The sequence below is a fragment of the Anomaloglossus baeobatrachus genome, chromosome 5, assembly GCF_048569485.1.
Source record: "Anomaloglossus baeobatrachus isolate aAnoBae1 chromosome 5, aAnoBae1.hap1, whole genome shotgun sequence".
NCBI lineage: Eukaryota > Metazoa > Chordata > Amphibia > Anura > Aromobatidae > Anomaloglossus > Anomaloglossus baeobatrachus.
In genome coordinates, this window is record NC_134357.1 from 530929714 (window position 1) to 530956945 (window position 27232).

General features: G+C 43.0%; 2 protein-coding genes across 2 annotated transcripts in view; both read left to right on the plus strand.

Annotated features, from left to right (window-relative positions):
* LOC142312167 (uncharacterized) overlaps positions 1-26936 on the plus strand; it is a 73050-nt gene extending 46114 nt beyond the window's left edge. The window contains exon 9 of the mRNA XM_075351070.1: positions 25956-26936. Within this exon, the coding sequence (XP_075207185.1) occupies positions 25956-26582 (627 nt within the window). The 3' untranslated portion in view covers positions 26583-26936. The remainder of the gene's footprint in view (positions 1-25955) is intronic.
* Positions 1607-17614, plus strand: LOC142310555 (gastrula zinc finger protein XlCGF66.1-like). Its single transcript, XM_075348075.1, has 5 exons — positions 1607-1649; positions 15023-15172; positions 15302-15481; positions 15556-15679; positions 17583-17614. Exons 2-5 carry the CDS (start codon positions 15095-15097, stop codon positions 17612-17614), a joined length of 414 nt encoding a protein of 137 aa, XP_075204190.1. The 5' UTR covers positions 1607-1649; positions 15023-15094.
* Positions 26937-27232: the final 296 nt, after the last annotated feature.

Genomic DNA, 27232 nt, shown 5'->3' on the forward strand with positions numbered 1-27232 from the left:
AAGCAGCGAGATTCCATTATTTCAAGAACTTTAACCCTATAGATGCTACACAGAAATTAATGCAAAGTGGAATGAAGAAAAAAAAAAAGGAAAATACTACCTCTAAAATGTTGGTTAAGCATATACACACAGCTCCGCTCCGTACACAAGCGGCTCCGCTCCCTACACCTCGTACACACGCGGCTCCGCTCCCTACACCTCGTACACACGCGGCTCCGCTCCCTACACCTCGTACACACGCGGCTCCGCTCCCTACACCTCGTACACACGCGGCTCCGCTCCCTACACCTCGTACACACGCGGCTCCGCTCCCTACACCTCGTACACACGCGGCTCCGCTCCCTACACCTCGTACACACGCGGCTCCGCTCCGTACACCTCGTACACACGCGGCTCCGCTCCGTACACCTCGTACACACGCGGCTCCGCTCCGTACACCTCGTACACACGCGGCTCCGCTCCGTACACCTCGTACACACGCGGCTCCGCTCCGTACACCTCGTACACACGCGGCTCCGCTCCGTACACCTCGTACACACGCGGCTCTGCTCCGTACACCTCGTACACACTCGGCTCTGCTCCGTACACCTCGTACACACACGGCTCCGCTCCGTAAACCTCGTACACACACGGCTCTGCTCCGTACACCTCGTACACACTCGGCTCTGCTCCGTACACCTCGTACACACTCGGCTCTGCTCCGTACACCTCGTACACACGCGGCTCCGCTCCCTACACCTCGTACACACGCGGCTCCGCTCCCTACACCTCGTACACACGCGGCTCCGCTCCCTACACCTCGTACACACGCGGCTCCGCTCCCTACACCTCGTACACACGCGGCTCCGCTCCCTACACCTCGTACACACGCGGCTCCGCTCCCTACACCTCGTACACACGCGGCTCCGCTCCGTACACCTCGTACACACGCGGCTCCGCTCCGTACACCTCGTACACACGCGGCTCCGCTCCGTACACCTCGTACACACGCGGCTCCGCTCCGTACACCTCGTACACACGCGGCTCCGCTCCGTACACCTCGTACACACGCGGCTCTGCTCCGTACACCTCGTACACACGCGGCTCTGCTCCGTACACCTCGTACACACTCGGCTCTGCTCCGTACACCTCGTACACACACGGCTCCGCTCCGTAAACCTCGTACACACACGGCTCTGCTCCGTACACCTCGTACACACACGGCTCTGCTCCGTACACCTCGTACACACACGGCTCTGCTCAATACACCTCGTACACACGCGGCTCCTCTCCGTACACCTCGTACACACTCGGCTCTGCTCCGTACACCTCGTACACACTCGGCTCTGCTCCGTACACCTCGTACACACACGGCTCCGCTCCGTAAACCTCGTACACACACGGCTCTGCTCCGTACACCTCGTACACACACGGCTCTGCTCCGTACACCTCGTACACACACGGCTCTGCTCCATCCACACTGTAAATCCCTCCTGAACCCACACATAACCTTCCCCTCATCCAGCCCCATGACACCCAGCACAGCAGAGTCCTGCATACACTGAGGAGCTGACCATGTGATCCCTGACTCCTCCCCTCCATGTGACATCATCACAGGTCCTGTAAGCACAGAGCAGCCATATATCCAGTGTGCGGCTCTGCAGGAGGAGGTATGTGGAGAGTCCCCATTACTGGGGCAGGTGACATTAACCCCTTCAGCACAGACTATTTTGATGCTTTTCTGATACCACTTCATAAAAATTTCACATTTTTTCTGCCTTTTCCTCTGATAGATACAGATGACTATGAAAGCAAACATGGAAACACGTTTTGCTCACACTCTACAGTGACCTTTTACTGGACCCAAAACATAGCAAAAATGTCCCCACAGTACCGCTACCCCCCCACACAATATAATGTTCCCACAGTACCGCCATCCCCCCATAGTATAATGTTCCCACAATACCGCCATCCCCACCACACAGTATAATGTCCCCACAGTGCTGCCAGTCCCCCTCACACACAGTGTAATATTCCCACAGTACTGCCATCCCCCCATGCACAGTATAATGTTACCACAGTACAGTCACCCCCACACACACAGTGTAATGTTCCCACAGTACCGTCACCCCCCCCACACAGTATAATGTTCCCACCGTACCGCCATCCCCCACAGTATAATGTTCCCACTGTACCGCCACCCCCCCCACACACACAGTATACTGTTCCCACAGTAACCGTCATCCCCCCACACACAGTATAATGTTCCCACAGTACCGTCATCCCCCCACACACAGTATAATGTTCCCACAGTACCACCATCCCCCCACACTAATAATAATAATAATAATAATCTTTATTTCTATAGCGCCAACATATTCCGTAGCGCTTTACAATTCAGGAGGATCATATACATACAAGTAACAGTTATAGAAATACAATATTTAGAGGGGAAAAAATACAACCCTGCTCGTGAGAGCTTACAATCTACAATGAGATGGGGGGAGAGGCAAGGTTCAAGTGCTTATTTACAATGACAATCCAGCCATCTCACGGAAATGGGGCTGGATAATGGTTTCCTGGACCAGTGGGCCCGAGCCTTGAGATGCCTTTGGGTGCCATGGAGTTTGATGTGGAGCTATGTTGTGAGAGGTTGTAGAGGGACTATGTGAATCGAATCTGATTAGGGAGTGTGATAGGCCGCCCTAAAAAGATGCGTCTTTAGGGTGCGTCTGAAGCTGAGTAAGTTGTGATTTGTCCTAACTTCTTGGGGTAGAGCGTTCCAGAGGGTTGGTGCAGCTCGGAAGAAGTCTTGGATCCGGGAGTGGGAGGTTCGAATTAGTGTGGATGTTAGTCGAAAGTCGCTTCCAGAGCGTAGAGAACGGGTGGACTGATGTTCCCACAGTACCGCCACCCCCCCCCACACACAGTACAATGTTCCCCCAGTACCGCCATCTCACCACACACCGTATAATGCTCCCATTGTACCATCCCCACCCCTCGCTACACATAGTATGGTACTACAAGGTGCCCCCAACAGTCTGGTGCCATCCACCCCACTGGCTAATAAATACTCGCTTAGTCCTATTCTTAACCCCTTCATGACCTTTGACGTATGGGTACGTATGGGTCAACACAATCGAGCAGGGCACAGGAGTTATGCCCATGCGAATTCCACCGAGAGCTCGGCTCACATGACTGCTTGGTCCCGTCTCTCACATCCAGGATTCGTTCCTGAACTGCCACGGCCTGTTTAATCTTTTAAATACCCCAATTGATATAGAGACCAATGTTTAGCAGGCAGGACTCTTTATTCCGTTCAATGGGTGCTTGTATGACATTATTACGAGGGCCTGATCGTTTCCATGGCAACCTGAGGTTTTTACACTTTGCATCTAGCACGGCCTAATGAACTTTCATATGTTGCAGCCCACAGGCCCTTTTTAGTCCTCCAGGTACCATTGGGTTAAGCTCCCACGATCGGTATCTGCTGAGCTTTTGACACTAATCACAAAGGGCATTGGAGCTATGGTTGAAAGTAGAATTCACACAAGTCCAATGGGATAAAGCTCTTAAATACACATACATATCCAATATCTGCGCTACATTACATGAAGCTTATTATAAGATTTATACCAGAAAATATTTTACACCGTACAAAGTAGCTAAAATATCCCCAAACCAAAAAACAACATGCTGGAGAGGTTGCGATACATATAATAGGTGACATTGTTCATAATTTTTGGAGCTGTCCTAGAATCAGAAGCTTTTGGCAAAAAGTGTCTAAAATAATAAATCTCATAATACACTCAAAATTAAGGCTAACCGCACAATTAGGTCTCTTATTGATAGATTCAGTTGCGATAAACATACAATACAGGGCCATCGTAATTCATATCCTTCTAGTTACCGAAGTCGAACTGGCGGCACATTGGAAATCCGACTAAATTCCAAATATGTACGATATAATAGAAAAAATATCCCTTCGTAGGTTCTACGCAGAGAAGAATGCTCTAATTATTAACCCTTGGAACAGATTTAATAAAAAATGGGACCCATGGACTAACTTTATTAACAACTACACATACAATTTTAAATCTAATCTAGTTCTAATTCTGTTATAAACGTAATACGATACTTATGGAATTAGTTTGATAAGAAAATTGTTTGACTTCATCTACCGTATTTTGGGCGAAAGTGGGAGATGCGTCTTATAGTCCGATGGCTGCAGGGAAGGGGGGTGCGGTGGTGGTGGAGCTGGTCGTCAAAGGCAGGAGCAGGAGCAGGCTGTAGCAGCGCCTACCATGACCACGTGGGCCCGTTCATAATCTCTTTTCACATGCATTGCATCCCGACGCCCATCATGTCTCAGCCCTGAACCTGGGGGATGGGTGGGGGGATGCACGCTTACTAAACAGTGTGATCATCCCTGGCTCCTACAGCCTTGAGTGATCATACGTGGCTATATTCACTGCCCCCCGCGCATCATCATCAGCGCGGAGGGCAGTGGATAAGTATACTCACCGGCCACCGATCCCTGCAGCATCGTGATGTCCTCCTGTCTGCCAGCCTGCTGATGTGTGTGGAGGGAGGTGCGCAAAGCGATGATGTCATCGTTGTGCGCACGGCTCCACACAGGACAGCGGCGCTGCTGCTGGCACAGACAGGAAGACGAGCGATGCTGCGTGGAATGAGGAAAAGTGAGTATAAACGTTTATTTTTTGTGTGCCGCAGGATGCGGGCCATATACAAGGGTGAGGGTATATAGCAGGATTGGGGCACATATTAGTATGGGGGTATTTATCAGGATAGGGAGTATATAGCAGGATTGGAGCACATATCAGGATGTGGCCATACACCTGGACGGGGCATATACAATACCTAGATGTGGGCACATACCAGGATGAGAGCCATATATATACAAGGATGATGATTCTATACAAGGCAGGAGGGTCATTACCAGGATGGGGTACCTCAGTAGAGAATTTGGGGACATTACCCCCATAACAGTGTCAGCAGCAGATCCTCGCCCCATAACAGTGTGTCATGACCACATTTTTGCTTAAAATTTTATTTTCCTCCACTAAACCAGGGTGTGTCTTATGGTCCGGTGCATCTTATAGTCCGAAAAAATGCGGTATCTCCTGACATATTTGAAAATTGCATACTATAAAAATTCTTAATCCGACTGTATGTCATAGTTTTTACTAATTTTATTATTTGCTTGTTTCTTCTTTTGTATATGTCTATATTATTTGTGTTTGATATAGTATGAAGTAATGCTATACAGTACAATCTGTTTTATTTTGTTTTTGTTATAACTGTTTTATTTACAAACTTTGAAAACCTATTAAAAATGATTAAATCATAAATGGTATGGTTGCTTTCGGAAGAGGGAAATAATTATACAGCCGGGATTATCGTTGCAGTTGTTCCCATACCATCCATGACGCACATGAACCTTGTGGTGCCCAAAAGAGTACTTTTTTTTTTTTTTATCTAATGTTTAACATTTGATAAAAAAAAGAACACACGTGTCTCATGCTTCCTCCATGGTTTTACAAAAATTGTTCCTGACAATTTTATTGTGTAACATTCAAACCGCTGATTTTTTCCTGGTGATTTTCTTATTATATACAGAAGCATACCTCCCACCCGTCCCGGTTTCTACGGGACTGCCCCGATTTTTCAGGTCTGTCCCGCGGCTCACAGCTGATGTTCTGGCTCCTCCCCTCAGTGCAGTGAATAAATTAAATTCTCATCGGCTCTGGATTATTGGGGTAACTGGGACTTGAACTTGTGAAGCTCATTGTTCCATAGGCAGCAGCTCTACCACTGAGCCACTGCCTGTATTGAAAAGCATATGAAGTTTTGGTAATCTTGACCTTTATATTGCAGTTGAGAAGCCAGAAGCAGATTATTCAGCTGCAAAGATGGATGGATGAAGGGAGGGAAGGATGGATTTATAGATATATGATAGATACAGACTAGATAGATAGATACTGCATCTCTTTGTAGGTGAAGGAAAGTCAGATTCATTTGTTCCCATAATACTACTATAAAGAAATGAGGAAAAAAAACACAATATTTTTTTTTTTTTTGTCACCACCTGGGATTCAAACCAGCAATTTTCAAACATGTCCAGCAGCTCTCTTGCTTTTCTAGCTGATCTAAGCTGTTGAGCCACTAAGAATGATGATGTCAGAGGGAGGATTTTACATAAATGAACCTACAATGCAGCCTCTCACACAGGACACAGAGCTCCATTGTACAGAGCAGTGTCTTTGTGTCCTGTATTCTACAGGGATAGGAAAGGAGATTTTTTTTCTCCTAATAAAATTACAAAAAATAATAATAAAAAAATAGAATAATGTAATTTTATTACATTTTTTTAATAAAATAATAAACGTCACAAATCAGCGAATAACATGGACATATTTGGTGTCCCTGAAATCATAACGACCCGAACAACACAGGGATCAGATTATTTATGGGGATCGGTAAATGGCGTAAAAAAAAGGTGCAATTTTATTATTTTTCTTTATTAAAACCCATAAAAAAATGTAACAAAAATGTATTGTTGAGGCCGTGTTCACATGTAGCGTAAATGCTGCGTTTTTGCTGCAGGTGTCCGCACCACAAACGCGATAACATTCTTCTCTGATTATTGCGTGTTTGCGGTATTTTTTATGCATTGTTTCCCTTATTTGATACATGTTTGGTGCAGATGTGAATCCTGAAGCTTATAAAGAAAAAAAACACCAAATCCACACAGTTCAGCGGCGTCTTTAGACGCAAAAGGGGCGGAGATTTCATTACGTCTCATCCACTTTGCTTGGAAATGTAGTCCATGTTCACATGTAGTGTAAATGCTGCATTTTTTTCTGCTGTTTTTTTTTGCACATTTATTCTGCTGTGTTTAATTGTCCAAGCAAAGTGGATGTGATTCCATGAGAAGACGCCGCTGAACTCTGCGATTTTGTTTTGTTTTTTTTTCTCTACAGGTTTCTATGTGGAGCTTTAAAAAAATGCAGGAAAAAGCTTCTCTATACAATAAAAACACTTAAAAACGCAGATTCACATCTGAACCAAAAACACATTAAATAATGGAGGAAAGGCAGAAAAATGCAGCAAAAATGGTATAATTAGAGAAGATCGTTATTGTGTAGTTTGGTGCAAACAGCGGCAGAAATAAAAAACAGAATTTATGCAACATGTGATCACGACCTTATAGGCACAAATAAGCAACATGTCATATAGGGACACATAGAAATATAATAAAATTCTGGCTGCTATCACTATGAATGAATAGTCCGGGGCATCTGCTGAATGACCCTTACAGCCAAATGGGTGTGGCTAGGGGCATGGTCAAAAATTTGCCGCGGCGCGCCTCATACTTTGGCCCTCTTTCCTTTCTTCAAACGTTGGGAGGTATGCAGAAGCCTAAAAGTAAAATGCCAGAATAAATATAATACCCAGAGGACAAAAAACATATAATAAATGTGAAAACTAAAACACTGTATATGAAGACTTTGTTTCAAATAACCCCTGCCCGCAGTGTTTTTGGAAATAAAAATGCCTCAAGCATCTGCATGGGAATCAGGCATGAGATCTAATGTGATAAAACATTACAGTCCAGCAGGGCCAAGGTGCCCTAGGCAGACGAAGTCAATGGGACCACTCGAACAACACTCAACCCCCAAGTAAAGGCATGGGTCAGAGACTTAAGCTAAATGGACCCTTAACGCCTCCTCATCTGATGGGTAGAATTGTTACATTTTTCAAATACCTGCAAATAGTGCCCTTAAATATGAGTGTTATTAAAATGCCCTCAGCATAACAATATCTGTCCATATTATGTCCTAAATAAGCCTCTTATAGTATATATCCTCCACACTGTCTGCCATTATCAGCTGTAATCGCCACTCCGTCCGCCCTTCTGAACCACGACCTATACCATGGCTGTCCCCTCTCCACTGTTTTCCCTTACACTCGCTATATCTCCACACTGTCGCCATGCTAACCTCTCTCCATATTGTGCCTCCATTTCGGTGCTCCTTTCCATATACATTCTGTGTCCCCTTTTCATATTATGCCTTCGTAGTGCCCACAACGTTGTCATCTCAAACTGTACCCCCTCCACACTGTCCCCCTACATGGCATGATGGTCATCCCAACTGATCGTCCTGCATGATATCTACAACAGCCCTTAGTGTACTTTATGATGTCCACCACAGCCTTCCATACAGAATTATGTCCTCCACAGCCCTCCAATAAACAGTATGATGTCCACCACAACCTTTTACAATATGATCCCCTCAGCACTCTATAGAGTATAATGTCCTCTACAGTCGCAATACAGTATGGTCACCACAGTCCCCTTTACAGTATTATGTCTCCACAGCCCTCAGTATATCAATGTCCCCCACAGTTCCCTATACATTATGATGCGCCCCCCCAGACCACAATACAGTACAATGTTCCCCATATATCCCAATATAATGTTCTCCACAGTTTTCCATATATGATATCCCCACAGCCAGGCCCACATATGTCCCCACTGTTATGCTCACGCTGGTGATTGGGAGTGGACCCACTGGGCCGCAGCATCGGCTCAACCTGAGAGACGTGACTAAGCTATTACCTCGTCTTCACTAGAGCCTCTGATGGTGGAAATAGGCCTATGATGGTAGGTAGCCACCAGGTGCTACTTAGGGAGACACGGTATTGTGACAGCTGACCCCAGGGGTAAGGAATACCGGTACAGGCAGAGATGCAGGCAGGTACAGTTTGGTGCAGACAGTTGCAGCCAGCGCAGAAGGCAAACCAGACAGAGCAGTGAAATGGGTCATTTTTGAGAACCTGCCCACTACTACCCAGACAACAGGGCAACCAGCGGACCTCGGCAGGTAGGTAATGAAATAAAAAATTTGTGGTGCCAGGAGCAAACGGCACCGCTAAGGGTAGTAGTCACCCAGCAGGAAGCTTCTTAGGAGTCTTGTTGCAGGCACACAAGGGACAAACCGAGACAAAGTCCATAACATCCTTGCGCAAAGTTGGCCACCAGTAATGCTTCAAAATGAGAAGAATCATCTTCTGTCTAGTGTGACCGGCAAGCTTATAGGCGTGGTCCTAGTGCAACACACTTCTTATTCGCGTCGGCAACAAACTGTTTTCTGGATGGTACCCAAGACACACTCACAGGAGCTGCCATGAGCATCTTGCAGGGCTCATAATGCGTTGAGGCTCTTCCTTCTGGTTAGCTGACAGAAAAGACCTATAAAACCGTCTGCCTTCACGTTCTTCTCGGCTAAACGGAAATGTAGAACAGCAATCATAATGCTTGGCATGGATTCTATCTCTGAGTTGACTGTTGGTAGTCCAAGTTTTTGTGGTTGGTGTAAATGACAACAGGATGCACTGCCCATTCCAGTAGGTATCACCACTCATCCAGAGCCATCTTGATCACAAACGGTTCTCAGTCGCCAGTCGAGTAATTGCACTCAGAAGCCGAGAAGGCCCTGGAAAACAAAGCACAGGTTACCATCTTACCGGTAGCAGACTTCTGCCTCAGGATCGCACCAGCCCCAGAGGGCAAAGCATCCACTTCCAAGAAGAACTGTTTTTGTTAATCTCCAATCGATGCAGCACCAGAGCCAAAGCAAAGGCCTGCTTGAGGGCGATAAATGCACTCTCCACTTCAGGAGTACACATCTTAGGATTCGCTCCCTTGCAGGTCAGGGCTGTGATAAGGAGGATCTGGGGCTAAAATTGCTGGATGAATTGGCGATAATGATTGGCAAAACCTAGGAACTGCTGAATCTCCTTCACTCCATCATGACAAGGCCACTTGAAAACCGCCGTCACCTTCTCCAAATCAATCTTCAAACCAGTTTCAGATATTATGTAACCCAGGTAGGGAAGTGAAGTCCATTCAAAGAGGCACTTTTCGAATTTGGCATATAGATGATTCTCCCTCAGCCTCTGTGGAAGCTGGCTAACATGCCTCCTGTGTGTTGGCTGATCGGAAGAGAATGCAAGATTGTCGTCCAGGGACACAACCATGCATGAGTAGAGAAGATATCGGAAGATATCGTTTACAAAATCCTGGAAGATTACTGGAGCATTGCTTAGCCTGAATGGCTTTACCCAATACTCATAGTGGCCGTCACAGTTGTTAAAGGCCGTCTTCCATTTGCCTCCCGACCATATACAGTTAAGATTGTATGCACCTCGGTCGTCAAAGGCAGTTGAAGAACTCTTGACCGTGATTTGGTTGAGACCTCTATAATCTATACATGGCCATAGTGAACCATCCTTTTTTCTTTACAGAGAAGAATTCGGCTCCGGTCGATGAGGAGGACATTTGGCTATATCTGCTTGTCAGAAACTCCTTGATGTACTCGGACATGGCCTGGATCTCCACCTGGGAAAGAGGGTACATTCAGTGAGGAACCAGGAAGTAGGTTGATAGGGCAATCATACAGCCTATGTGGTAGTGTCTCAGCCTCCTTTTTGTTCACGTAGGCCAAATAGGTGGATGGCAGACCTGGAAGATTTGAGGGCATCACTGGCAGTCATGGAGGACAAACAGAAACGAGACAATAATCATGACATGACTGACCTCATTTGAGCACATCTACAGATCTCCAGTCCAAAACAGGCTCATGCATCTGAAGCCACAGGAGACCCAGTTGCAGTTGGTGTGACAGCCCTGAAAGCATGTAGAAGGCAATGTTCTCCAAGTGCAGCACTCCTACCCAAAGCTCAACTTGCTTGGTGACAAACAGGATAGCCTCAGAGAAAGGGTTTCTAGGCAGGCACAGACAACACTGCTATGGGAGCTTGAAGTCGTTGGATGGGAATCTGCTACTAATCCTCAAGGGCCTGTTGTATGAAGTTCTTTTTGGAACCGGAGTCCAAATTGGCCAACTCAGCTCCTGCCAGAGAACACAGATATGGATTTGGATGGAGAGGAAATGCTCTCACTTAGGGTAGCCTCTTCTAAGGACCCTAGGCTTGGGAGTTTCCTGGCTTCACTGGACAGAAACTGATCAGGTGAGCAAGACTTCTGGCGAAGCTTTGCCAGATTCACATGGTCTACCTCCATGCGCTCAGAAGAAGCAGCGAAAACCGCAAATCATGGCATGATGGATTTCTGGAAGGTAGAAGCTATGATCAGCGATCCCTTCTCTTGGTTTTACATCTCTGGAGCGTTCTAGGAACCTGAGATTGATGCGGATATCCAGGATAGACAACTTACTCACTGCCCCGGCTGAGTTGCATCCCCTGCACTCCCTGGCCATCCACGTGTGCTGCTGTCTCCGTCCCCTCCCGGGGCCTGTGCACACAGCCCAGGTCTCCTGGGAGTGTGCTTAGAGTGCATGCACACGACCCTCCTCTTAAAAGGCCAGCATGCCATTTCCAGGAAATGCCTCTCAGCCTATGGCTGAGAGGCACTATGTATTTAAGGCATCCACCCATTAGGGGAGGTCCTGAGCAGAGTTCCCAGTTAGTGTCACAGCTGTTTTTATGCATTTGAGTCTTAAGACCCTCTTTGTTTTTTTGCAGCCATTTGGAAAATTCATAAAAGTTCATTTTGTTTCTCATTAATGTGCACTCTGCACCCCATTTTGCCAGAAAAAAAAACAGAAATGTAGAATTGTTTGCAAATGTATTAAACAAGAAAAACTGAAATATCACATGGTCATAAGTATTTAGACCCTTTTCTCAGTATTGAGAAAAAGCACCCCTTTGAGCTAGTACAGCCATGAATTCTCTTGGGAATGATGCAACAAGTTTTCCCACACCTGGATTTGGGGATCCCCTGCCATTCGTCTTTGCAGATCCTCTCCAGTTCCGTCAGGTTGGATGGTAAACGTCGGTGGACAGCCATTTTCAGGTCCCTGCAGAGATGCTCAATTGGGTTTAGGTCAGGGCTCTGGCTAAGCCAGTCAATAATGGTCACAGGGTTGTTCTGAAGTCACTCCTTTTGTTATTTTAGCTGTGTGCTTGGGGTCATTGTCTTGTTGGAAGGTGAACCTTTGGCCAAGTCTGAGGTCGACAGCTCTCTGGAAGAGGTTTTCTTCCAGGATATCTCTGTACTTTGGCAGCATTCATCTTTCCTTCAATTGCAACCAGTTGTCCTGTCCCTGCAGCTGAAAAACGCCCCCATAGCATGATGTTGCCACCACCATGTTTCACTGTTAGGATTGTATTGGGCAGGTGATGAGCAATGCCTGGTTTTCTCCACACATACCGCTTAGAATTATCACCAAAAAGTTCTATCTTCGTCTCATCAGACCAGAGAATCTTATTTCTCATAGTCTGGGAGTCCTCATGTGTTTTATTTGCAAACTCTATGCGGGCTTTCATATGTCTTGCACTTAGAAGAGGCTTCTGCCATAAAGGCCTGACTGGTGGAGGGCTGCAGTGATAGTTGACTTTGTGGAACTTTCTCCCATCTCCCTACTGCATCTCTGGAGCTTAGCCACAGTGATCTTGGGGTTCTTTACCTCTCTCACCAAGGCTCTTCTCCCATGAAACAAAGATTGAAAAATTTAAAGGTGTTTGAACAGTTTCCGTACCCACTGTAAATGTAGTTTCTCTTTCTTTGTCGAGGAGAGGGTTAATGTCAGTATTCCTTGCTAGCAAGCATTCTCATTACCATCTGGCAGGAATTAACTTCTGCTAAACTGATCACTAATAAGCACACAACTGGTTGATGCCTGAGTCTGACTGTGCAACTCCAAAGCACAAGGGAAACCATAGTGTGACTTGTCAAATTCTGCAGTGTGAACAGGGTCAGAAGTCGCAATGACACTCGGTGAGTTTAGAACCAAACAGCATATGACACCTACGCGGGTGCGTACTCCTCGTCCGGCCGTGCAGCCCTGGGAAGATGGGAAACATTCATAGCAGTGGCTGGTGGCTATGTAGTCAGTGATGGACTCTGTCCAAATATATTTATAGGGAGGCAGCAAATAATGACTATGTCATCCTCATCATGAATTAGTTTTTTCTACTGATGGGTGGACTCGCAGATCCCCGAGATCGGGTGGGAAGGGGTCCATCCGTGTTTAAAAGAAAAACCCAGTTCGGGCCCGGAATTTATCCCGGATATCTGGCTAAAGGCTGGTACCCATATAAGTCTATAGAGACCAGAATCGGGCACTTTAAAAATGGTGGTAGAAGGGATAGCGGGATTGAAGCAAGCACTTTATATTTACTGAGTCTCCCATGCAGCTCTAACACTACTTCCTGGGACGCTCATTATTCCTCATGCATATGCACTGCTTCCCCCACCCACCAAGAGTCCCTACATCTCTGTTTGCAGTCAGACATTTAAATAAATGATGAAAAAAACATAGCTTACGGTCCCCCCCATTTTCATACCCAACCATGAAATAGCTGACAGCTGGAGCTGGTATTGTCAAGCTGGGGAGCCCCATGCTTATCGGTCCCCCCAGCCTAAAATTAGCAGCCTGCAGCCGCCTAGGATTGTCACAATCATTAGATACAACAATCCAGAAACTTTACCTGGCTCATCCCGATTGCCCTGGTGCAGTGGCAGTTGGGGTAATAAGGGGTTAACAACAGCTCACAACTGCCAATAAGCCCTATATTAGGAATGAGAGGCATTTATGATACTTGCCCATTACTAATCTGTTAGTGAAAAGAAATAAAGACAAACACCAAAAAAATCCTTTATTTTAAATAGAATGCAAAAAACCATAACTTCTTTCACCCCTTTATTAACCCCCAAAACATCCAGGTCTGACGTAATCCACACAAAGTCCCACAATGATTCCAGCTCTGCTACATGTGAAGTGACAGTGCGCGGGCACAGGATATGACTGCCCGCTGTGAACTTCAAGCACAGGCTGCTATTATTAGGCTGGGGGGGGGGGCAATGACCATGGGCCTCCCCAGCCTGAGAATACCAGCTCCCAGCTGTCGGCTTTATCATGGCTGGGTATCAAAATTTCGGGGGACTTCATGCCATTTTTGTTAATTATTTAAATATTTTTAAACCATGGCATGCAGATCTTCTTATTTTGGTGCACATCCAAGATAAGCACACAGCTGGGGGCTGCAGCCTATAGCCAAATGCTTCATCATAGCTGGGTATCATATGGGGAGACCCTACACCAATTTTTTAATTTATTTATTTTTACACCAATCTAAATGCAGGCAGCGCCTCTGATTGAAAACAGTGAGACATGCTGCCACACAGGCTGGGGTCGCTGTCTGACTGAAATTAATCAGACGCAAGGACTGCCAGTGTGCGGGGGAAGCAGAGCATATGCATGAAGATAATGAACAGCCCCTGAAGTAGAGTGAGCATCCCCAGAAGAATTTTTTTTTTTTTAATTATTATCTGGGTGGCCAGACCCAGAGCATTACCCAGAGTTACCTGAGAATTCCAGGTGTGAGGTCTTTTGAACCTCCGGCAGAACCGGACTTTTACAGTCCGGATCCCCCCCAGCACTAGTTATTTCTCATCTCACGTGTAATGAATATCTCCTGTAGTATTGCTAATGCTGATTCCAGTGTCGGTAAATGAGATGATAATTAGCGATATGTCAGATAAGTCTACGAGTAACTTATTCAGCTGCAGACTCCGATGAAGAAACTGATTGTTGTGTGTGTGTGTGTGTGTGTGTGTGGCCTAAAATATATAGGATTTATTAGTAGATATAAAGGGGAAAAACGAAATACTGGAAAATAGTAAAAATATTACTACCCACATTAATGATCCCTCACTATTCGTGTACCACCAGTGCTTGGTTACCGGCCAATCTCTAATTTTTCTGGTCACATATATCTACAGCCAATCAGTGGCTGAAGCAGAAACCACAATAGCCAGTAATTTGCACCGGCTGATTTTGTGACCATGTCAACTAATGTTCCAGTGAATATGATTTAAGAATACAACATCTACACATTATATCTCCTTATACGTTTACCCCTTTATCTCCAGTAATTGTATTATTATATGGGATTGTTTATGATGTTGCATTGTCATCTTCTTCCTATTCAGGTCTCTACAATATCAGATTCTGTCAGTGGAGTTCTTCTATATAAGAGAATTTTCCTGATTAACCCATCAAGGATGGATAGGGACAGGGACAAGATGGTAGAGAGGATATTACACCTCACCCTAGAGATCCTCTTCCGGCTTACTGGAGAGGTGAGAGATTCTGATGACCTCACATTACATCATTCTTATCTATGGGAATAAGAAATAGACAGAACTGCAGAGGTGAGGACTCTGGAAATGTCTTTAGTGAGATTTATTAATGTGTCTCTCCATAACCAGGATTACACAGTAGTGAAGAAGACTTCTAGTGAGCGCTGTCAGGCCCCTGTGTCTGAGGGATGGGGAAGACTCCTGAGCCCAAGCATGGGGCCTCCACCTCATCCCCCGATACATGAGGACATCAATGACCAGAAGATCCTAGAACTCACCTACAAGATGATTGAGCTGCTGACTGGAGAGGTGACACTGCTGGGACATTATACAGTAACTCTATGAAGGGATCGGGGTGATGACGGTATCATTGTATGTGTCAGGTTCCTATAAGATGTCAGGACGTCACTGTCTATTTCTCCATGGAGGAGTGGGAGTATTTAGAAGAACACAAAGATCTGTACAAGGACGTCATGATGGAGGTTCCCCAGCCCCTCACATCACCAGGTAATAGGACTAAATACACATGGCCTATAATTATATGTATGTAAAGAATGAATTCAGTCCCTGTATGTGTCTCCTCCAGTTCTATCCAGTGAGAGGACAACACCAGAGAGATGTCCCCATCCTCTTCTTCCACAGGACTGTAAACAAGAAGATCCCAATGTTCCTCAGGATCATCAGGTAGATGGAGAGAAGGTGTCATGAAATCTCCCTATGATGTGTAGACGGCTGTGAAGGTCTTGTGCTCAGTCTTGTTTTATCCTCCAGTATTATATGTTTTATACTTGTGTAATGAGAACGGTGGAGATGGCAGGATTAGAGCTGATCATAGATGTGACTTCTCCATTCCTCTGTGACTTTTACAATATTTGTTTCAGGGTGAAGATCTGATCCATATTAATACTACAGAGACATATGTGAGTGATGATGAGTGGTGTAAAGAGGAGATTCCTACATGTGACTACCCAGGTGAGTAATGTATAAAGAAAAGAGCTACATATAACAGGGAGCACACCCACAATAGTATATATATATATATAAAAGGCAGTCTTTTTTGTAACAGCAAGAATAAAAACACTAAAAAATGTGACACACAAGATAACATGGCCTGAAACCCCTTGTGACCCCCGTCATGTACACAGCATGAGCAATAATATGCGATAATGAAGACGTCATACATATAACCTATAAATCATGCAAAATTGTATAAAGGCTGATGAAATATCTCACATAAATGCACAATGCCAACTGGCTTGTACACAATCAGAAAAACCTGCTTAGAGGATATATATATAACCATATAGTAACAGTGCCCACTGGCCATGAAAAACAGTCATATCCCAAAGGAAAATATATATATAGACGGCAGACAGTACCAATATATGTCAGGGGAGCAGTATCACCTCCCAGACCACATGTAAGGCAAGCAGTTATCCATCCACAGGCAACCACTATATAAAATGTGGCAGCCAGATAATGGCAAAGAACTATACCATGTGCAAGTAAGCGAGGCAAATGAGCAAGGCCAAAGGAGGTACACAGGGGACAGAGAATACCGTGGGGGACCCACGCGTATCGCCGCACAGCGGCTTCCTCAGGGCAAGTGTGTACATCGTAGCCTACAACAAAGAGGGTATATAAGCCTATTAGTTAGAAGATCATGAGAATCACCTGTGTGGAGGCTGGCAGTAGAACCCATTCATGACCATATGGGAGCGCATATTACAGCGGCTGTAATGCATATAGATGCGCGCCGCCATCTTGGAAATTCCGCGCATGCGCGGAAAGTCAAAGATCGGTGCGCGTCATCAACAGGGAACTGCGCATGCGCAATATCACACGTACACGAAGAAGCAGCAATAAGAAGAGGGAATCCTGTATGTAATTTTAAGAGTCCACAGCACCCCCAATAATTGTGGTGAGACAAGGAGTATATAAATATATATCCGAGGGACAAACCGACAACAGTGTATACGGTAAAGTGAAGTAAAGAAATTACAGAAAAACAGATAAAGAAAAATGAAAATGAATATAAATATAAAACTGAAAATAAAATAGAATTAAATTAATACAAAAAGAAATAAAAGTAACCAAAAAGGATATGAAAAATACGTGAGATGGAAAAAGAGAGCAATAGTGAAATATGTACAAAACTGTAAATAGAAAATGATAGTAATGAAAAAAAAAAAAAAGGGGTGGGGGAAGGGGGGGGGGAAAGGGGATATAACAGTGAATATGAAAAAACTGTACCAAATTACCACAAAAATGGAAAGCCAAAATAGCACAATTTACAAATCATCATCAGTATTCAACTCCCGGCCTTTCATTTTGCAACCATGGAAGGGAAAGTAGGAAAAAAAAAAAAGGGAAAAAAGTTTTTTATATGTAATATCCAATATACACTTAGAGTCAAGAAAGTTCCACAGATACTCCGTATAGAGTAAAAAGATCTTTTTGCGTAGTAGAAATACGGATTTCATAATCCACAATCGGTGGTCTTGTGTGGGATATAAAGCAAGGCCCAGAAATTTCACAGGGGGAACAATGAGTCCAAGGAATTCCCCAGATATTCCATATAGAATGAGATGAATAAATAGCCCACAGACGATAGTCTTGTGTGGAATATCAACCAAATGCCAGAAAGTCCACAAAGGGCAGAGGGACGTCCAAGATGTTCCCAGATTTTCCGTGTAGGGTAGGATAGACGTCTTGTAGAAAGAGAATCAAAATTTCGCAATCCGCCGTTGGTAGTCCTGCATAAGATGCACACCAAATGTCAGGGTATCTACAAAAGGAAGAAGGAAAATATAAGGAAAAAGTGGGAGGGGGGGTCGGGGGGGTCAATCACCCCAAAAAACCAGTGAACAGAAGATCTTCATTCAGTCCATCCGGGGCTACCGAATTTAAATTATATATCCACTTTGCTTCATTTTGGAGTAGCCACTTATGGCATGAGCCACCTCTCCCATTACCCACAAACTTCTGTAGTCCCAAAATGCGAATATTTGTGCAGGACCCATGGTGGTGTGCCAAAAAATGTGCCGCCACCGGAGTTATAGGATTACCTTTATCCTGATCAGTAGCCGCCAGGTTGATGGTGGAAAGGTGTTTTTGTGCTCTTTTCCTGAGCTCCTGGGAAGTCTGACCAACATAAATCATGTTACATGGGCATATTAAGGCGTAAATAACATTCTTCGTTTTACAATTAATGTAAGCCTTAAGAGGGTGCTTTGAAGAGTTCTGTGGATGACAAAAGATATTTGGCACAGGATGCATGTATCTGCAAATACTGCAGTTGCCACATGGAAAGGATCCCCTAAGAGATATACCCCGATTTAATTTGTGGCAAATCCCAGAAAAATGGCTGACAACCAGAGTGTCCTTCAAATTAGGAGCTCTTCTGGCTGTCAGCAAGGGATGAGGGCTAACCACCTGTGCTGTTTGAGTGTCCGCCACCAAAATATCCCAATGCTTCTGTAAAATGTTTTTGATCTTACCCCATTGGTCATTGTACGTAGTGATGAACCGAGTGCGAGCATCATTCGTCCGACATTTTGGAGTAATAAGTGACAATTGCGACTCTGACTTGGCCTGTTGGTGGGCTCTGGAGATGGTGCTCCTGGGATAGCCACGTTCAAGAAATCTAGAAGTGAGATTTTTAGCCTGTTGTTTATAATTGTCATCATCAGTACAATTGCGTCTAATACGCAAAAACTGGCCAGTCGGAATACCTTGTCGAATGTGCAGGGGATGAAAGCTCTGGTATTGAAGAAGACTGTTTGTGGAGGTGGCCTTACGATACAAATTTGTAGAGAGCGCACTACCCTTAGTTGACACTTCCAGGTCCAAAAACGTGACTGTAGAAGAAGAGATGGTAGAGGTCAAAAATATATTGAACCTGTTGTTATTCAAAGACGTCAAAAACTGCGCACAATCCCCCTCAGAGCCCCGCCACATAAAGAAGACTTCATCAATGTAACGATGCCAATGCATGACATGAGTACTGAAGGCGGGTAATGAATAGACAATAGTGGACTTCCACCACCCCAAAAAGAGGTTGGCAAAAGCCGGTGCGCACCGTGCGCCCATTGCCACCCCAGAAATCTGTCTATAGAACTTTCTATCAAATAGAAAGTAGTTATGCTGGAGAATGAACTCCAGCAATTCAATCAAAAATGAATCATGCATGCGGTCAGACCCACCCTGGAGGTCCAGAAAGTGTGTGACCGCATGCATACCAACCCTGTGCCTGATATTGGTATATAAGGATTCGACATCACAGGTGACCAAAAGGTCACCTGGAAGAAGTACAATATCTTGGCAAATCCGAATGAAATGTGAAGAGTCCTGAATGAACGATGGCAACGCACTAACCAGTGGTTGGAGAAAAAAATCTACATAAACACTGGCTTTCTCGCATAAACTACCAATGCTTGCCACAATAGGTCGACCAGGTGGCTTAATTATGGATTTATGCACCTTCGGTAGCATATAAAAGGTTGGAATAATCGGGTGCTCGATCCACAAATACTTCTTCTCACTCTCAGTGATGATCCCCAATTGCCAGGCAAAATCCAATAGGTGTCGAAATTTAGATGTAAAAAAGGGGGTGGGATCAGATGGGAGTCTGGAGTAAAACTCCTTATTACTCAACTGTCGGTTAGCCTCTTCCAAATATAAATCCACTGGCCAAATCACCACATTCCCCCCCTTGTCCGCCTCTTTCACCAAGAAGTTCTTATTATTTTTCAAGCTCTGAATAGCTAGTTTCTCTGCCCGACTGAGATTAGGGGCCCTTGGTGTAAAAAGTTGCAATTTGTAAATATCTGCTTTAACAAGTTCAAAAAAGATACGGACAGCTGGTACCAATGAAAGGGGGGGGTTGGCAGTGGATTTGTTCTTAAAGGGGAAACGAGGCTTACCTGGGCCACTCTCGTTTTCTTGTAGTAGATCCAGAAGATCTTGAAACGCATTCTGCTCCTCCGATCTCATATTGTCAATAACCGTAGGTTTATTATACAGGACCTGAAAAATAAGGTTTCTGCAGAACAAAAAGAGGTCCTTGGTCAGAGTAAATTTGTCCAATGCACATGTCGGAGAAAAGGTGAGACCTCTTTCCAACACAGACGTCTCCTGTGAGGTCAGTGTGTAATCAGTCAGATTAATAATCCGGAGTTTATCATCACTCACCTGGCCAGCCGGCTCTGAGACAGAAGCCATCTCTAAGGACGCTTGGCCCTCCCCATGTTGGTACGCTGGGGTCCCCGATTCCTGGATCTGGTGTATCTCGGTGAATGAACGCCCCCGCCGGCCCCCTCTTCTGGTCCGGCGTCTGGGTCGCTGTCCACCGAGGACAAAAAATCACTGGAACTATTGCCAGCAGTGGATGTCTGGCCAGTTTGCCGAGGGACATAATTCCTAGAGCGTGTCGGACGCCTCAGATTCCCTTTATGCTTCCATCTATACGCCGACTTAGTATCGAAATCGGTCTGATCACGATGAAATTTCTTCCTTTTTTTATCTATAATGTCTTTCTCATACACATCCATAGAATCTTTCAACTTTTGCTGGAACATCAGAACCTTGCCTTGATTATCAATTTTGGCTAATTTTGTTTCAAGGTCTTTTATATTGGTTTTGGTTGTCGCCAAAGGTGAGTAGTAACTCACCCAGGTGAGTAGTAACTCACCCAGGTGAGTAGTAACCACTAAATGCAGAGAAGTCACAGATTCTTCTCAGTCTCAGTCTGTGGCGGCTTTATCTGCGGTGTAGTCCGGCCATATCACAATCAAGCGGTCATCAATCTCCTATTAACCAAAACTGCCCCCATTACTTTGGGCATTGGAAGTCCTTCTGGTGTAGTGAGATATGTTCCGGCCAGAGCTTACAGCCCAGAGAACGCTCCCTACTCTGTGGAATTAGAAGATGCTGACCCTTACCTTCCTAGATCTCTAAACTACAAAGCCTAATGACAGCGTACATAGAATGTGCGGACGACTTAGAAAATCATGTGAACAAAATTATAATCCTTATGGTGGTTCTTCTTACTTTTATAACGAGACACCTGTCCATTAATTTTTTATTAATATGTTCAAATATAGACAGTAGACACATTAACACAAGAAATATTATACAATGATCTATTTTTTTCTTTTTCCTTTTTCTATTCAATTGTATCCCCGACACCCACCCAATCAGAGCAGAGAGAAAAGATAAAACTCTTCAAACAATAATTCTTTCCCATATTGCCAAACTCTTTCCTTATACTTATCCCTACAATTAATTTATTTAGATGTGTAACTTGGCTTAACCTGTTGGTTCAAAAATATATTTTTAGAAGGTATCTATTCCTTAAAAATAATTCCCCTTGCAGCTAATAACTTTTAAATAATTATATACAGGAATGACAAATCAATTTTCAATCTCTCAGCAACAAATGCAATAACTAGTTAACAGAAATCCCTAATTGCCTGCCATCCCAATAGATCTGCCGCCTCTGAGTAACACTTGAGACATTTAGAATATTTAATATTTCCAATCTTCTTCATAAAAGCCGGGGACGGTGCAACCTGAGAATAACCATAAATTTAAATATTTTCTTATTGGATGTAGAGAAGAAAATGAGCAGAATTCACAACTATTTCCCATTGTTTATCCGCCTACTGATATGACATACGGGTACGTTATATGCTGGCCCCCTAACTTTCATGTGGGTCGCACATCGACCCGTATCTTTCTTGTCGGATAATGGCTGTATTATTAACCCCTTAACGACCGCAAGCAGTAATATTACGTCCTAGCGGTCATATTGTTACTGCCCGCAGTCTGCTGCCAGCAGCTTGCAGTGATCGGCACATATCGCAGCTGATTTTTACAGCTGAGATGTGTGCCTGCCAGGCACGAGCTGAATCGTTATCTGCCCGTGCCGTTTAACCCCTTAAATGGCGCTGTCAATATGTGACAGCGCCATTATAATGGCATCGGCGGTAAACATTTACTCACCGGGCGATACCGGAAGTCACGTTACGTGATAACGTGACTTACGGTTGTTGTGATGGTAGCACAGGGTCATGTGATGACTCCTGTAGTTTACATGACTCACTTTCACTTTCACCTGGCCCAGAGCTGGGTGAGACATGAAATGATCATATCTGCTCTTCATAGCTGTGTAGCTGGGATCAGCAGATATGGCAGAGCGATCAGATTGCTGATCCGTATAGTCCCCTAGGGGGACTAGTAAAATAAAAAAAAAAAAAGTAAAAAAAAGTTTAAAAGTTCAATTCACCCCCTTTTTGCCCCATTGAAAATTAAAGGATTAAAAAAATTAAAAATATACACATATTTGGTATCGCCGCGTTCAGAAAAGCCCGATCTATCAAAATATAAAATCAAAACTTAGCATCTGCGCAAAAATGGTATTATTAATAACGTTAGCCTGAGACGCAAAAAATGAGCCGTCACTGAGACATAGATCCCGAAAAATGAGACCGCTATGGGTCACGGAATATGGCGTAAAACATGCACCACTTTTTTCGGACAAACTTCTGTTTTTTTTAACCCCTTAGATAAAAGGAAACCTATAAACCTATACATGTTTGGTGTCTACGAACTTGCACTGACCTCAGGCATCACACCCACACATCACGTTTTACCATATAGTGAACACAGTGAATAAAATATCTCAAAAACAATAGTGCTATCGCACTTTTTTTGCAATTTTTCTGCATTTGGAATTTTTTTTGCTGTTTTCCAGTACACTATATGGTAAAATGTATGGTTCCAGTTAAAAATACAGCTCGTTTCACAAAAAAATGAGCCCTCACATGACCATATTGACTGAAAAATAAAAAAAGTTACGTGTCTCGGAAGAATGGCGAAAAAAAAAAAAGGAAACCGAAAAATCGACTGGTCGTGAAGGGCTTAAGCCACTATCTGCCTCTAAAAGTCGCAGGTAGAGCGGTGCTCCTCCTGCAGCTGTTAACCTGCTAATTGCCGAAGTCAGTCTCGGTCAGCCAGTTAGCGGAGCGCATCATTCCTTGCACCAATCTGTGTACCCATGGCGCAGATGGGTTGCCATGATGGGAGGGAGTCGGTTGAACAATCCTGTGCCTGTCATTTCGATACCCCTTCCAGTAGCTGGCGTTCATATGAGATTGTGATTTTCACTATGCTTAGCATTGCTTATGCACTGCTATGCATAGTACATGAGATCAGACGATCGCAGGTTCAAATACACTAAAAAGTTAAAAATATTGTTTTAAGAAATACAGAACTTCAGATCCCCCCCCACTAAAAATAAAATATAAAATAAATCATTCAATCTGATTGACAAACTGTGTAACAAGAAAAAAATGAAAACCCCACAATTACGCTTTTTTAGCCACCACAACATTGAAAAAAATACAGTAAGTGGTGATCAAAATGCCCCAAAATGGTATCAGTAACAACAATAGTAACAGTAAAAAAAATAGGCCCTTACACAACCTCCGAACCCAAAAAGACGTTATAGGTCTTCGAAAATGGCAACAAAAGCTATATTTTTTTTATTTTACAGATCTCTGTATTTTTTCCAACACTTAAAGTGAATCTGTCAGGAGGTTTTGTTTCGCTACGTAAGCTGTAGTAGCCAGCATGCTCTAGAGGTAAAAAAAAAAAAAAAGAACAGTGCCTCTCATCAGGCTCCATGTTTTTTTTACTTAAGCTAAAGGCTTTATCACTTGGTGATTCTCATTGCTAGGTCTAGCTGCACAGCAGTCCGGCAACGATCCTTCCTCTGCTTGACACCTCACTGTCGCTATACAATCTCTATTGAGAGCCTAGTGTGAGTAGGGACAGCTGCCTGGGCGCAGCTACATGACTAAAGTTAAAAATTCAGATTGAGTCAGAATGGCTGCAACCAGTAATCTGAGTGATACACCGTTGGATTCAGAATCTCTTGCCTACATCATGCTGCTCTCAGATGAGATAGCAAAATCCTGCTGACAGAATAAAATAAAAAAAACTACACGTGTTTGGTATCTACATAATCATACTTACCTGGAGAATCATATCGTCCTCTCAGTTTCAGTGAACTGAATAGTGAAAAAGGTAAATGGAAAAAAAACAACAATTGTGGAATTACCCTTATTTTATTTTTTTGCAATTGCAACGCAATTGGAGTTTTTTTTCCCACTTTCCAGTGCAGCAGATGATAAAATGATTGGTGTTATTCAAAACAACAACTTGTCCCGCAATAAACAAGCTGTCATATTGACATGGGGATGGAAAAGTAATAAAGTCATGGCTCTTGGAAAATGGTGAGAAAAAAGGAAAACAAAAAAAATAGCCCGATGAGGAAGGGGTTAAGATAAATCCAAGATCTGATCCCAGAATTTAATTTCTTCTGAAAGTCAATTAATAAAATGTTTTTATAGGGAAATAATTCTGTCTTTATAGATTTGACAATAAATAATCCATGAGCGGGAAATGTTCCCCCCAAAACGAAAGGTCGGGGTGAAGACTGAATAGAACGTCTTACTGCAAATATCGAAGAAATCTGAGTTCTCTAATCCTCCTTGTCTGATGAGTCCCTCTTTAATATCTGTCGTTATATAAAAAAAAAAAAGACAGTAATTAATAGGTAAAAAAAATATTCGACCTTTATCTTCAAGAGCGTGAAAGATATTTTATCTAAGAATTCTACAAATGTCCATTATATAAGAACTTATACTGGAGCCGCCATTGTGGAGTCTGAGAGGCCAGAAAATAAACATCTCCTCTTGCAAAAGTAAATTAAGTTAACCCTTTGATGAACATAATTTTTCTCATTTTTGCACTTTTTTCCTTGTCTTTTTCTAAGAGACAACTTTTTTTTTCTGGCAACATCAATGTGTTAATGCTTTTTTTATTGTGGGACAAGTTGTACTTTTCAATACCATTCCTTTTACCATATAATGTAACAAAAAAAAAGAGAAAATAAAGTGGAACGAAATGGTGAAAAAATTTAATTCTGCCATTGTGTTTTGGGTTTTGCTTTTACGGTGTTCTTTTTGCTGTAAAAATGGCTGGAGACAATTACTCACATAGGTCTGATTATATCAATAGCAAACATTAATATTTGTTTCTATTTAAATGATGAAAAAAATTCAGAATCTTGCAAAAACAAAAAATGTTTTCCTTTTTGTGTTGCCATTTTTCAACACTTATTTACTGATCGAGTAAGTTTTTATTGGTATCATTCTGACATACAGAAAAATGTTTTTGTAGCTTATTATTCCAGTATTTGGGAGACAGAACCAATAAACAGGGCCATTGTGCTCTACATGGTCCTGCTCTGAGGTCTATTGTTAGATTGTTTTTGTCTCAGTAAATAATGTATTTATTCTACATAACTGGCAATTTCTATGGATATTTTACAAATGTTATACAAAGTATAAAGGAATATTTTATTCAATATTATTTTTTATTCTTAGCAGGTGACTGTATCAGGAGATCAGAGCGAAAACTGATATCTGCAATTTTTAAATCGGATGACCTTGATATCACACAAGATATAACTGAAGTGAATGCCATTACTCCATATATCCCATCATCCCTTCACAGCAAAGATCTATCATCTCTACCTTTTAAACCGGTTCTGTCTTCTGATTCCTCACAGACTGTTAAGAAAAATAAAAGTCACGAAAGAGGCATTAAAAATCAAGCTACTCTTACAGCAAATAAGCCATTTTCAAGTGTAGAATATAGCAAATGTTTGTCCCTCAAAATGTCTTTTCTTACTCATAAAAAAATTCACACAAAGAAAAGATTTTCTTGTGCAGAGTGTGGGAAATATTTTAACAACAAATTAGAGCTTATTACACATGAGAGCGTTCACACAGGGGAGAAACCATATTCATGTTCAGAATGTGGGAAATGTTTTAATGTAAAATCAGCTTTAGTTATCCATCAGAAAAATCACACCTGGGATAAGAGTTATTCATGTTCAGGATGTGGGAACTATTATGCAAAAAAATCAACTCTTGTTAGACACCAGAGAATTCACACAGGGGAGAAGCCATTTTTATGTTTAGATTGTGGGAAATGTTTTACTCAGAAATCAGATTTAGTTATCCATCAGAGAACTCACACAGGAGAAAAGCCATTTTCATGTTCAGAATGTGGGAAATGCTTTAATACAAAATCAAATTTAGTTGTCCATAAGAAAATTCACACAGAGGAGAAACCATATTCATGTTCAGAATGTGGAAAATGTTTTAATCACAAATCCGCTTTAGTTGTCCATCAGAGAACTCACACAGGGGAGAAGCCATTTTCATGTTCAGAATGTGGAAAATGTTTTGCAGATCATTCAGGTCTTGTTCGACACCAGAGAACTCACACATGGGATAAACCATATATTTTTCAAGCTGTACAAGAAGAAATATAACCGAGACAGGCAAAGTAACGACAAAAGAGTAAATGTGAAAGGAAAAGTAAGTTAGAACTTACTCTAGAATTAAAATACAGTATATGCAGTTACTAATAAACATCTGTTATCTTAAAAGCAATACACCATTAGCATTAAATACATTATATTGTTTTATATTTATGTCTTCACTATATGGATTAAAGTATTGAAATCCCCTCCCTCCCTCCTCGACAAGAAAATATACGACATTTCATCCTCCATCTTTTTTCTAACTCTCAATCTCTCATCTGCAATTCATTAGTGTCTTTAAATCTATAATCTTTATGTCTGAAGAAACATCTTTCATGTATATTAAAATAATAAACATCTTCATGTTCCAAGCAACTATTTACATCTATTATTTATTCCTTCTTTGTAGGAACAATTGATATGATCCTTTTTTAACAGTTTCTGTGCTATGTATAGGAGGTTTTTCACTATCATTGGGAACTGATTTACTTTTCTATACCACAATACACAAATTACTGAGTCTAAGGGAACTTTGACTTTAAATACTCAATTTTCTCAAAAACCACACACCCCACCCCCAACAAAAAGAAATAAAATAAAATACACTTTGTAGCATAATTGATCTGACACTTAGGACAGTTAAGGTCCCTTTTTTATTC

What these genes read in the sequence shown, in the direction of transcription:
- LOC142310555 (XM_075348075.1), top strand. Translation starts at nt 15,095, where the DNA reads ATGGATAGGGACAGGGACAAGATGGTAGAGAGGATATTACACCTCACC. An exon ending in TTGAGCTGCTGACTGGAGAG is followed by an intron (nt 15,482 to 15,555) that starts GTGACACTGCTG and finishes TGTATGTGTCAG; the next exon opens with GTTCCTATAAGATGTCAGGA. An exon ending in CCAGCCCCTCACATCACCAG is followed by an intron (nt 15,680 to 17,582) that starts GTAATAGGACTA and finishes ATATACACTTAG; the next exon opens with AGTCAAGAAAGTTCCACAGA.